Here is a 12,852-nt window from a genome sequence, read left to right on the forward strand (position 1 = left end):
TTCAAATCCTTCTTTTAGTAAAAAGCAGTAGTGATGAAAAACATAACTCCTAATTATGGTCTGATTACAGATGAAACCAGTTGATGGCTTGAAACTGGTTGATGGCTTGAAAATATTGCCAAGTTAGACACTATAATGAACTAAAGCAAGCTTTTGATGACATGGAAAACAGACTGGAAGCTCAACTATAAGTGCAGCTATATGTACTGAGATTGATAGCACAGTATGAGCAATTTGTTCAGGAAGGTTGTATTATGTACACTAATTGTCAAGAAGTTCTATGATCTATTAATGAAAAAGCATTGCCTTTATCAAATGATGGAAGGATATGTTCAGTGCAATGTAGCTAGATCACTAGAAGCTGAAAATATGAAGACTAATTATTTAAAATCTCAAGAATCCCAGTAACAGTTGTCTATTGTCAGAGGGTTGATGCCATCATGCTAAGTATTTTATTGTTGAAAGTTTTACGATTCTGTGATATTAAAATAAGAAAAAGAAATGAGTGAAATACAACAAGTTCTGTAAAATTCAATGAATAATTTATTTCCCTAGAATACAAATTTTTAAAATAAAAAGATCTTGTACTCTGGTGAATGAAATCCTAAATAGTTAAAAAGTTCTATCACATGTCAACAAGTATTGTGTATTCCAAATGAAGTCCAACCTATTGTGCTGATGTGCCACTAGTCTGGAATAGTTTGATGTGCTAACAGTTTTGATGTATCACAGTGATATAGCCCAAAATGTCTTTAAATTAATACACAGTAATTCCAAAAAGAGTTACTTAGTCCTAACATTTATAAACATCTTGTAATTCCAATGAATAATTGAAATAAATAAATCCTCTCAAATAATAATTGAACACAACTAATTGGCTGCACTAAGACTGATGTTTAAGATATGAATTATTAATTCTCAAGTACACATCCCTAATATTAAAGAAACTAAGACAATTTCCGAACCAATATGAGGGTGAAACATTCATTTCCAGGTCGTTTCAACTTGCTAACAAAGTCGGGTCCTTTAGCAGCTGACCAATCAGCAATTAGGTTACCTGGTTTTTCCAAACATGAAAACCAATGACCTAAACTCAAATCCCATCAAATTTGTCAACAAAATTTCTTCTGTACCTTCCAAGGTCAGAAGGCGATGAAAACATTAACCAAACAAACTGATCTCATCTTTCAGTACAAACCCACAATAGACAAAATTAGTTACTTACTATGTTATTTACTAAATGACCCTTACAATCTAGAATCATAAAAGTCAATGCATACTATAGATGTACATAATGCAAGAACTTTATAACAAGGTCATTGCACAGTTGAAAATAATATGTGATAATAATAATACCAATAATATATAGACAAATACCATTCTCTTTTGCTTTCTGGTTAATAAGACATTATTTTCAAAAATGGCAATTTTTGCACATGAATTGATATTGGCTAATGTATACTGACTAATGTCTTTAATTAGAGTTCATTATGCCTATATGTGTGTAGAATGTAAGTATTGTCCATACATTTATGTGGCATTACCAGAATGTACAGAAAGCTAATTGCCCAAAATATACTGGGACTTTGGTTGGGCCAAGTATATTTCATAAAAAGGGTCCATGGAAATCTGAGACTCACTAAAGAATATTCATATGAAAAGGTCCATGGAAATCTTAGACTTCTTAAATTATATTTCATAGGAAATGATCCATGAAAATGTGAAACTTCTCAAAGTATATTTCATAAGAAAGGGCCAATGGAAATGTGAGTCTTGCCAAAGTATATTTCATAAGAAAGGGTCCATGGAAATCTGAGACTTGCCAAAGTATATTTCATTGGAAAGGTCCATGCAAATCTGAGACTTGCCAAAGTCTTTCATAGGAAAGGGTCCATAGAAATCTGAGACTTGCCAGAGTATATTTCATAAGCAATGGCCCATGGAAATCTGAGACTTGCCAAAGTATATTTCATAAGTAAGGGTCCATGGAAATTTGAGACTTGCAAAAGTATAATTCATTAGAAAGGGTCCATGGAAATCTGAGGCTGGCCAAAGTATATTTCATTGGAAATGGTCCTTGACATGTGAAACTTGTCAAAGTATATTTTGTAGGAAAGGATCTATGAAAATATAACTTGCCAAAGTATATTTCATAAGCAAGGGGCCCATGGAAATGTGAGATTTGCCAAAGTATAATATTTCAAAAGCATTGGCCCATGAAAATGTGAGACTTGCCAAAATACAATTCATAAGATAGGGTCCATGGAAATCTGAAGATGGCCAAATAATATTTCAAAGGAAGGGCTCCATGGAGATCTTAGACTTGCCAAAGTATATTTCATAGGAAAGGGTCCTTGGAAATCTGAGACTTGCTGCAGAATATTTTATAGGAAAAGGTCCATGGAAATCTGAGAATTGCCAATGCATATTTCACAGGAAAAGGTCCATGGAAATCTGTGACTTGCCAAAGTATATTTCATAGGAAAATCTCCATGGAAATCTGAGACTTGCCAAAGTATATTTCATAAGCAAGGGCCCATGGAAATGTGAGATTTGCCAAAGTATAATATTTCAAAAGCGTTGACCCATGGAAATCTGAGACTTGCCAAAGTATATTTCATAGGAAAGGGTCCATAGAAATCTGAGACTTACCAAAGTATATTTCATTGGAAAGGGTCAATGGAAATCTGAAGATGGCCAAAGAATATTTCAAAGGAAGGGCTCCATAGAGATCTTAGACTTGCCAAAAATATATTTCATAGGAAAGGGTCCTTGGAAATCTGAGACTTGCTGAAGAATATTTTATAGGAAAAGGTCCATGGAAATCTGAGAATTGCCAATGTATATTTCATAGGTAAAGGTCCATGGAAATCTGAGACTTGCCAAAGTATATTTTATAGGAAAATCTCCATGGAAATCTGAGACTTGCCAAAGTATATTTCATAAGCAAGGATCCATGCAAATGTGAAACTTGTCAAATTATATTTCATCGGAAAGGGTCCATGTAAAAATGAGATTTTCCAAAATATATTACATACAAAAGGGTTCATGAAAATTTCAAACTTGCAAAAGTATATTTCATAGGAAAGGGTCCACAGAAATCTGAGATTTACCACAGTATATTTCATAGGAAAGGGTACATGGAAATTTGGTATTTGCCAAAGTATATTTCATAAGAAAGGGTGCATGGAAATATGACATTTGCTGAAGTCATTTGCCGAATTATTTATCTGCATGTCATGTAAAAAAAAAAAAATTCTCATAGTATCAGATGGAGAAATTGTATCTATGCCACTATTGTCTCAGACGTCAAAACGGTTGTTAAACGAGAGACGTCTATTCTTCGGAACATATCCCTAACATAATCTAAATGAGTGAAATAAGGCATACGAATGACATCTGTTAATTACATATTTAATGGACCCTAGGTTGCGAAATGTAAGTTGACAAACGCCGCTGCGTGTTAGAGATTGCAAAATTTCTCTCGTACACATTGCACTCACCTCTGACGTCACCCATAAACAGAAATATGTCAGTGTTGAAGTTGATATCTCTTATACTCAGGGAAACTTTGTTACTTTTTAATCAATATGAAAGGTAATTGCTTTCAAGATTTCCAAGATATCTTTAAAAGGATCAGAAAATTTTAAAAGAGAAAACAATCTTAATGCAGAACTGAATTACATCTTCAATGTATACTAAAATTTCACAATTCTGTACAAATGAACCACACACCAGGAGAGCGTGACAAATAGAGTATATGTGGAAATTATAGATTTAATAAACATATCTTCCTTTGCACATTGAAGCTAGAAAAATATATTGAATCGATTAAATTATTGAAACTTTAATATGGTTTTTTCTCTCCCTCGTCAAGTATTTTCGAGGAAAATTATCGAAGATAATGATCATACTTGTGTAGGGTCTCAGTAATATTTAGCACAATATATTGTAGTTACTGGCTTTACTGACTTGTACTGTCTCCAACGATTACAAATACAAACACGTATTGACAGGATACGCATTTACAAACGTGTATTGACAGGATACGCATTTCAAAGCTGACAAAATAGGTGCCTGTAAACAATGTTCAGAGTTACCACAGTGTTGCTGATTTATTTAAAATCTAAGTTATCTCTAGACAGGTTGGAATTCATCTGTACAAGATTTATCCGTACTAGTCTATCCACGCGCGATAGAGTTTTCTTTATGTATATGGCCAGTTCGGCCCATCAACAGCAATTTCTTCAGGCGCAGTGGATGAATCCGAATTAAAGAACAGTTAACTCCGGCTCTTTGGTCACAACGTTGCGTTACCCTTCCAGGATTTTCTCAAGTTTGGTAACCATTTCAGGGGGAGCGGATTGCATCATCATTCGTTTTGTTCGTGCTCGCAACTTTTTTCTGAATTCACGCTCACCCGCCATTAATTCTCTGAAAGCAAATGAAGTGTTAAAAGACTAAATCATACATCTCTAGGCAACTGCGTAGACGAAAATTGTACCTTCAGTTATAATAGCAGAATGAAAGCTAATCCCAAGTAATCGTTTTGATAATACGTTGTTGTTGGTGATTAAACATCAACTAGGTTGTCAATTAATGTCAATAACTAATCTAAGTTTCCATGGGAATGGAATTCCGATTTTATATTGCGGAATCTGTTTCTTACTGTCAAAATTATTAGCAGAGATCTGAAGCTTATTTCACATCGTTATGTATATAAATCTTTGAGAAAAAAGTAATTTCTCTTCTCTGCAACAAAATAAATGTTATTAATAAACTACTGGCTAATAGTTTGTGATTTATAAACTGAAGCAATTTGAGATCGGTGTGTCATAAAGAGCCAGCTCTCTCCGTCGCTTGGCATACGGCTTTAAAATGATTGGCTTCTGTTAAAATAACTTGTATGGGATTAAGTCAAACTACCATCAAGCTGACTCCATGGCTGCCATCTTACCATGCATGAGCTGTAATGAAGAGACCACGTTAAAAGGGTGGTTTTCGTATTCGGAAAGAATGTCTAAATAGAAAGTTCGATGGAAAACATGTTAGCAACAAATAAATCTGATAAAATCATAAAAATTGTGTTAATTAGACAACAGTAAAATGAAGCATGCCAAAGATTTAATATTGAAATATCAAATTAAGATGTGATATTAATATGTGATATTAAGATGTTATATTAAGATGTAATATTATGATGTTATATTAAGATGTGATATTAAGATGTAATATTAATATCTGAAAATAAGATGCAATATTAAAATGTAATATTAAGATGTGATATTAAGATTTAATATTAAGCTGTGATATTAATGTGATATTAAGATGTAATATTAAGATGTGAAAATAAGATGCAATATTAAAATGTAATATTAAGATGTGATATTAAAATGTGATATTAATATGTGATATAAAGATGTAATATTAAGATGGTATATTAAGATGTGATATTAAGATTTAATATTAAGCTGTGATATTAATGTGATATTAAAATGTAATATTACGATGTGATATTAAGATGTGATATTAAGATTTAATATTAAGCTGTGATATTAATGTGATATTAAGATGTAATATTAAGATCTGAAAATAAGATGCAATATTAAAATGTAATATTAATATGTGATATTAAGATGTAATATTATGATGGTATATTAAGATGTGATATTAAGATTTAATATTAAGCTGTGATATTAATATGTGATATTAAGATGTAATATTAAGATGTGAAAATAAGATGTGATATTAAGATTTAATATTAAGCTGTGATATTAATGTGATATTAAGATGTAATATTAAGATGTGAAAATAAGATGCAATATTAAAATGTAATATTAAGATGTGATATTAAGATGTGATATTAATATGTGATATTAAGATGGGATATTAAAATGTAATATTAAGATGTAATATTAAAATGTAAATACTGATGTATGCATATTATCATGGGAGCACTCAAACATAATGATTGAAATGTAACAATGTGATGAGCATTTCCCTGAATTATTGAACTCCATCTATGTGATATCTTCAATATTAGTCAGAACAATGCAAAAATGTACGTGATGATTATGTTGTGTGCGCCTGTGGTTCAATATCCATCGAAGCATATTTTTTTATTTACTTCTCTACACGATTTTTAATGCTAATTTTGTGTGTGGTTCTATTCCCGGAGAGTATATTGTTAACAAGCTAGTGCATGTGTTTGATACATTTGGCGGGCACAGGATAAAGAAAAAGGAATCAGAAGAAGAAAAAAAAATGTTTTCTTGTTCGTTCTTAACTTATTTCTAGACACAAGTAAAACCTTTGATATACGCAAGTAAACCCTTTGATAGAAATTGGAATAAAAAATTTCAACTATATAGTCACGGGTTTAGAGACAACGCACAAAACTGGCTAAAAGAGAATCTCTGAAACATACAACATGATGTATTTCTATATGGTCATTACTCAGAATGAATATAAATTTGTGGCTGGTGGTAAATGTATGGTGAATGTCAATCATAAATAAATCGAAACAATGACAATAACAGGGACGTCAAGAAAATGTGATCATCATCCTCTTCTTATGGAAAACACCCAACTTACCCGAGTTTGTTTTTTAACACATGCACCCCAATTAGCTCTCTAAACCAGTTGTACATGGCTTGAACATATCCGATATATTCTTAATAGATGCTAGAAACGATTTAAGCTGGTACTAAGCGTTTGACAAAGCACGAATCAACAAGCCAGGATTTTTCACTCACCAATGGGAATGGACTTGAAGCTCAAAAGGATGACTTTGAATGAAATTTGAATCCCAATCGATTTTAGTGTAGCCTTGTAATTTACGTAATTCAGAAATCAGAGTCATGAAACCCCAATCGATATCAGTGAAGCCTTGTAATTTACGTAATTCAGAAATTAGTCATGAAACCCCAATCGATATTAGTGTAGCCTTGTAATTTACGTAATTCAGAAATCAAAATCGTTGAAACCCCAATCGATATCAGTGTAGCCTTGTAATTTACGTAATTCAGAAATTAGTCATGAAACCCCAATCGATATTAGTGTAGCCTTGTAATTTACGTAATTCAGAAATCAAAATCGTTGAAACCCCAATCGATATTAGTGTAGCCTTGTAATTTACGTAATTCAGAAATCAGTCATGAAACCCCAATCGACATTAGTATAGCCTTGTAATTTACGTTATTCAGAAATCAAAATCATGAAACCCCAATCGATATTAGTATAGCCTTGTAATTTACATAATTCAGAAATCAGTCATGAAACCCCAATCGACATCAGTGTAGCCTTGTAATTTAGGTAATTCAGAAATCAGAGTCATGAAACCCCAATCGATATTAGTGTAGCCTTGTAATTTACGTAATTCAGAAATCAGAGTCATGAAACCCCAATCGACATTAGTATAGCCTTGTCATTTACGTAATTCAGAAATCAGAGTCATGAAACCCCAATCGATATTAGTGTAGCCTTGTACTTTACGTTATTCAGAAATCAAAATCATGAAACCCCAATCGATATTAGTGTAGCCTTGTAATTTACGTAATTCAGAAATCAGTCATGAAACCCCAATCGACATTAGTATAGCCTTGTAATTTACGTTATTCAGAAATCAAAATCATGAAACCCCAATCGATATTAGTATAGCCTTGTAATTTACATAATTCAGAAATCAGTCATGAAACCCCAATCGACATCAGTGTAGCCTTGTAATTTAGGTAATTCAGAAATCAGAGTCATGAAACCCCAATCGATATTAGTGTAGCCTTGTAATTTACGTAATTCAGAAATCAGAGTCATGAAACCCCAATCGACATTAGTATAGCCTTGTCATTTACGTAATTCAGAAATCAGAGTCATGAAACCCCAATCGATATTAGTGTAGCCTTGTAATTTACGTAATTCAGAAATCAGAGTCATGAAACCCCAATCGACATTAGTATAGCCTTGTACTTTACGTTATTCAGAAATCAAAATCATGAAACCCCAATCGATATCAGTGTAGCCTTGTAATTTACGTAATTCAGAAATTAGTCATGAAACCCCAATCGATATTAGTGTAGCCTTGTAATTTACGTAATTCAGAAATTAGTCATGAAACCCCAATCGATATCAGTGTAGCCTTGTAATTTACGTAATTCAGAAATCAAAATTATGAAATCCCAATCCATATTAGTGTAGCCTTGTAATTTACGTTATTCAGAAATCAAATTCATGAATGATCCTTAAGCAAGCGTTTTGTAGACGATTCCATTTTAAAATAAAGGTACTGGCACACAAAGCAAGAACACCCTTAGCTAGCAAGCTGCACCTGAAGACACAAAGCAAGCAGAGAGGAGTTGAGACGATGTGTGTTGGAAAGGACTACGTACCAGGCAGGGAGGAAGTTTAACAATAGGTCTAACACCACTAATTAAATTCCCATATACAGTAATGTTAAGAAATTTATAAATAAATATAATTTAGACGCAAGGTCTGTTTATATTCTTTTGCATCATGTTGCACACTTATCTTTGACAAAGATTTAGCGATGATGAACTCAGTGGGTACCGCATTAACTTGTCGAGATAAATATGTGTAAAGTGCCTGACCATTGTCAAATCAGTAATTTCAGGCTTGTCTGAAAATCATGACTATGCCATCTTTTATCAGTTCCATTTTATTTTGTCTTCTAAATTCTTCACTAGTCATTTTTATTCTGATAACATGTCGACACAAATATGTTTCCAAAATTGAATAAAATAAAAAGGCCGTCCCCTTTTTAGCCAGTCACTGAAGACCAATTGTAATTATCGTGGGCTCAATGTCCCCACCTCCAATAGAATATTTTGGCTCTCCCAAATAGTTAGTGTCGTAAGACGTAAAACGAGTGCAGCAGACTTCAGTCTGCAAATACTTAATATATAAATAGAATTGGGTGGTCGTGATCGTCCCAGTTGCCCAGTTCCGACGGTCTTTACACACTTTACAATGGCAGTCCCATTTTATTTATGTCGTGGTTCCGAGCATAATGTACTGACATTAAACAAGTTTAACGGTATTCTGGTCTATTTAGCCACGTCTGGAAAGCATATTGAAATGCTTAACACAAGAAATTTCCTTTAACTCGCAGAACTTTCTAAAAAGCTCCAATCTGAATAGCTCTCAAAATAGATGCAAAAACTCGAGTCTAACATAACATATATGCATCACTGCATGTCCCACACTTACCTTTTCTGCTTCCTTTGCTACAAGGTATAGTAATTATTTCAGTTGTATCTGTGGCTTCTTTTAATACAACATTGTTCTTTGAAAAGGCTAAATTTACAATTTGGCATTTTGTAATATCCATGAATCTCTTTACATCAAGAACAGTAAAGAAAATCCTTCAGTTTGCTGCACACTGAGTTTTAGAGTATCGTAAGTTCTTTGATTCTTGTAGCATTTGTAGAAAGACGTTTAGTGATACAAGAAAGAATAAAATATGAGATTTTAGGAAACCATTAAAGACTTTTAAAAGGGAAAAAATTCCCACAGTTCAAGACAAAGTAAACAAAAAGGGGACAATTTGGTGCTTTTAAGTTCAATCTATAACTGCATTGTCAATTTATAAAAAGAGCAACTTCGGACTATCGGTCGCTTGTTCAAAATATTTATTGATAATAGATAATGTAAGAAATGCTGCATATGATCTCCTATTAAACTCTCAAATAAGTGAATTATTCTGACGGAAGATTTCCCTTGTAAGTGTGCATGTTTCACATTGGCAATCGGAAAGGTTCGGTCTGTCGCAGTAAAATAACAGAAAAGACAGAATTTTCCGTTGTGATTAAAGGCGCATACCTGGAATATTAGAAATATTAAAAATAGGCAGTCAATATAACGGACATGCGGTATTTTCTTACCCAAAATCCACTTCTCCGTCCCCATCGGCGTCCAGTTTGGTCACAATCTCGTCCAGCTGGGACTCGGTCAGAGGTATGTTTTCGGCCTGAATTTTGAAGTTGATACTACACATTAAAAGTGGGTACAAATTAAATGTCAAAAGGCGAAATAGTCCAAAAATAAAATGAAAACTATTCCAATTATCCTTCATTGTGGATATCTCCAGATGTATGACAAGATCCACATTGTGGATATCTCCAGATGTATGACAAGATCCACATTTTCTTAAACGAACGGTTAAGTTGATCAGACTTTTCTCAAACATCTCCCTAAATTTTTTTACATTTACGTTCTTCTTTAAAAATTCAACCTCTTTTTGCAAATCAAGATCATATAATACTGTTGTTTTTTGAAATGACTTATAGGAATTTGCTGTGAAAAACCTAATCCTCGCTTTAAATGTTTAAGATATTACCCATTACAAAAGCACAGACATGTAAACACAGATTTCAAAATGTTCCATTGGAACCCAGTAATACATACTATGAGCCCCAGTTTGAACTCCTGCCTGTCCACACTTAGACTCCTGTCCTTGTCCAGTTTCTTCAGGAGGTCCACAACCCTATAGCCCTCTTGGTGCATGTAGTTGTACATCCGCATCACCGGGTCTCGCCAGTCTATAGCGTCTGGATCCTGTTTCTCTGGCTGCTTGCCCCGTATCACCGCCCCGTGCATAATTCTCAACATTTTGTGTAGCTTAATTTCCTCCCATAACTGAAGAAATTCCAGACTGACCACTATATCCTAAAATACACGGCAGTATCTCAATGATAAGAATTTTTTAATACCAGTTTTGTTAGTTTTATGATGACAGATAATTCACCATTTACAATAATTTAAATGCTTTGCATACCTCGTGTGTCTGCGGACTTAAATGTACATTTTGGTTCGCGGAGATCTACTCTTAATACTACTCTTAATATAAGACTGAGGACGTAAAATAAGAATGAGGACTTGAATGCTCCTTCTGAGTCGCCGAGATTCGCTCCAAATATGAATAAGAGAACAACGTTGAAAACAAATTAAGATTTTATGCTTTAAATGCATGTAGTTTATTTTCTGGTTATGACCAGTATACAATTGATAATTATGTCATAGCTTGATAAACCTTTATAAAATTGTTCCATGTTGTTTAACATTCGTTTCCAGCATGACTTAATTGGGCAGGAACATGTGGAATATCAATAAAGAGTGTCTCAAAATGGCCTTGTGATTGGCACCTCTATGATACGGAGAAATATGTATTAATAAAACAGCATGAAACTGGCTGGATAAAGAAACTTTCTTTCACTTGCCGTTAATTTTTTTATGCTGTTATTTCTTCGTTAGCGCGTACAACTTACCCTCGAAGTTTCGAAATGGACATTGTTCAATTTTCCAAAAATAACTATTTAGAAATCATTTTAGGGGAAAGGGTTACTATTGAAAAGTAAATATTTTTTTTAACCAATTGCTGGTCTATTCTAATAGATGAAAAGTTGGAGTCTGCGCATCCAAGCTAGAAAAAAACTACGAGCCGAGGCCACCTGATTACTTACTATTTTATGCGGAATACATAACTGAGGTGCCCAGATAACGTACCAAAGGGAACTAACTAAAATCTGCATCAACATGGCGGTAATGTTAACATTACAGGTACATTGACTATTAGATGATCAGTTGAATGAACATTGTCTTCGTCAATGGGGAAAAGAACTGTATAAAATTATGAAAGCTATTTTACAGTATATATATATATATATATATATATATATATATATATATATATATATATATATATATATATATATATATATATACAGTGTGTGTGTGTGTGTGTGTGTGTGTGTGTGCGAAAACAAATAGCATTAGCAATGATATTTGAAATTAACTATAGTCACCAAATATGTACCGTTAGATCCAAGATCGAAACAACGCATTTATCTGACTTCTGTATTAGTGTTAGGATCGTCAAGGCTACCTCAGGTGTTATAGGATTTTGTCCGATCTGAAAGAAAGGAAAAATAATCACGTGAACATTATTATTCACTCACGATGTTTGAAGTGTGTGTGTGTGTGTGTGTGTGTGTGTGTGTGTCTTTGCGTGCGTGTGTAAAATATCAGGCCCAGCTGCCATATGGTACTGAGTACATGCTTTTGACTTAGACTACATATTTTAACCGTTAGTGACTCCTTAGTAAAAGTGATGCAAAAGTACCTTTACAAGGTTAATACCAGAATATATTTCTTTCTTTTTTTTTAAAAATGTTTGGGAAATAGGTGAACACTCCTGATGAGTTTCAAATTTTGGATTTGTAACCTTAGCTAGATTTCGTGCTTACACGAGTGTTGTGTCCTTAACGCACTCTTGTTCCAAAACACAGATGAACCTTCGTGTATTTACGTGTTTCTGTTACATCATTCTTTACATCTAGTTGTTAGCCCTTTATCTCTCGAATGTTAGCGTTTTGATGCCAAATTATTCAGTGGATAAAGAACACAAAATCGCTAAAGAAATGTCCAATAATACAGGACATCGGAATGTTGAGAAAAATTAAGTGACATGAACAAAAAATACAAATAAACAAACGACAAGAAAATAATGTGAAACACAGCACTGGGTGAGTTGCCAGAGTGAGTTAATGTTAATTAAGTAGGACAGGCTATATACGGGCATTGTACTTACTCTTAGTATTTCCAATCCGTCGTTTTCTTTCAACCCCTTTAAAATGTTTCCCACCCCTTCTGTCCCTATCCGATTGTTTGATATGTCCAGTTCCTTCAGCGTCCTATTTTCTAGTAAAGCTTTGCCAAGCAGGGCACATCCGCTGGTTCCAAGTCCATTGAAAGAAATGTTTAGTCTTCTTAAGCCCACATTTCTCTGTCAACATAGAAAATTAACATTGATGTGTGGTTAAAGTAGTAAACTGTGACTGC

General features: G+C 33.6%; 1 protein-coding gene across 3 annotated transcripts in view; it reads right to left on the bottom strand.

The window, feature by feature from the left end:
• Positions 1-530: 530 nt before the first annotated feature.
• Positions 531-12,852, bottom strand: part of LOC149800416 (uncharacterized) — a 156,749-nt gene continuing 144,427 nt past the window's right edge. For 2 of the 3 annotated variants that reach the window (XM_089960054.1, XM_089960053.1), the window contains exons 9-13: positions 12,602-12,796; positions 11,828-11,923; positions 10,420-10,680; positions 9,897-9,982; positions 531-4,434 (exon numbers count right to left, since the gene is read on the bottom strand). In XM_089960054.1, coding sequence (XP_089816180.1) covers positions 4,314-4,434; positions 9,897-9,982; positions 10,420-10,680; positions 11,828-11,923; positions 12,602-12,796 — 759 coding nt within the window. In that variant the 3' untranslated portion in view covers positions 531-4,313. Of the gene's footprint in view, positions 4,435-9,222; positions 9,240-9,896; positions 9,983-10,419; positions 10,681-11,827; positions 11,924-12,601; positions 12,797-12,852 lie in introns of all 3 variants that reach the window. The other variant, XM_089960055.1, reaches the window with a different exon arrangement.

This window comes from Sinohyriopsis cumingii, chromosome 5 (genome assembly GCF_028554795.1).
Source record: "Sinohyriopsis cumingii isolate HCF-2022 chromosome 5, ASM2855479v2, whole genome shotgun sequence".
Lineage (NCBI taxonomy): Eukaryota > Metazoa > Mollusca > Bivalvia > Unionida > Unionidae > Sinohyriopsis > Sinohyriopsis cumingii.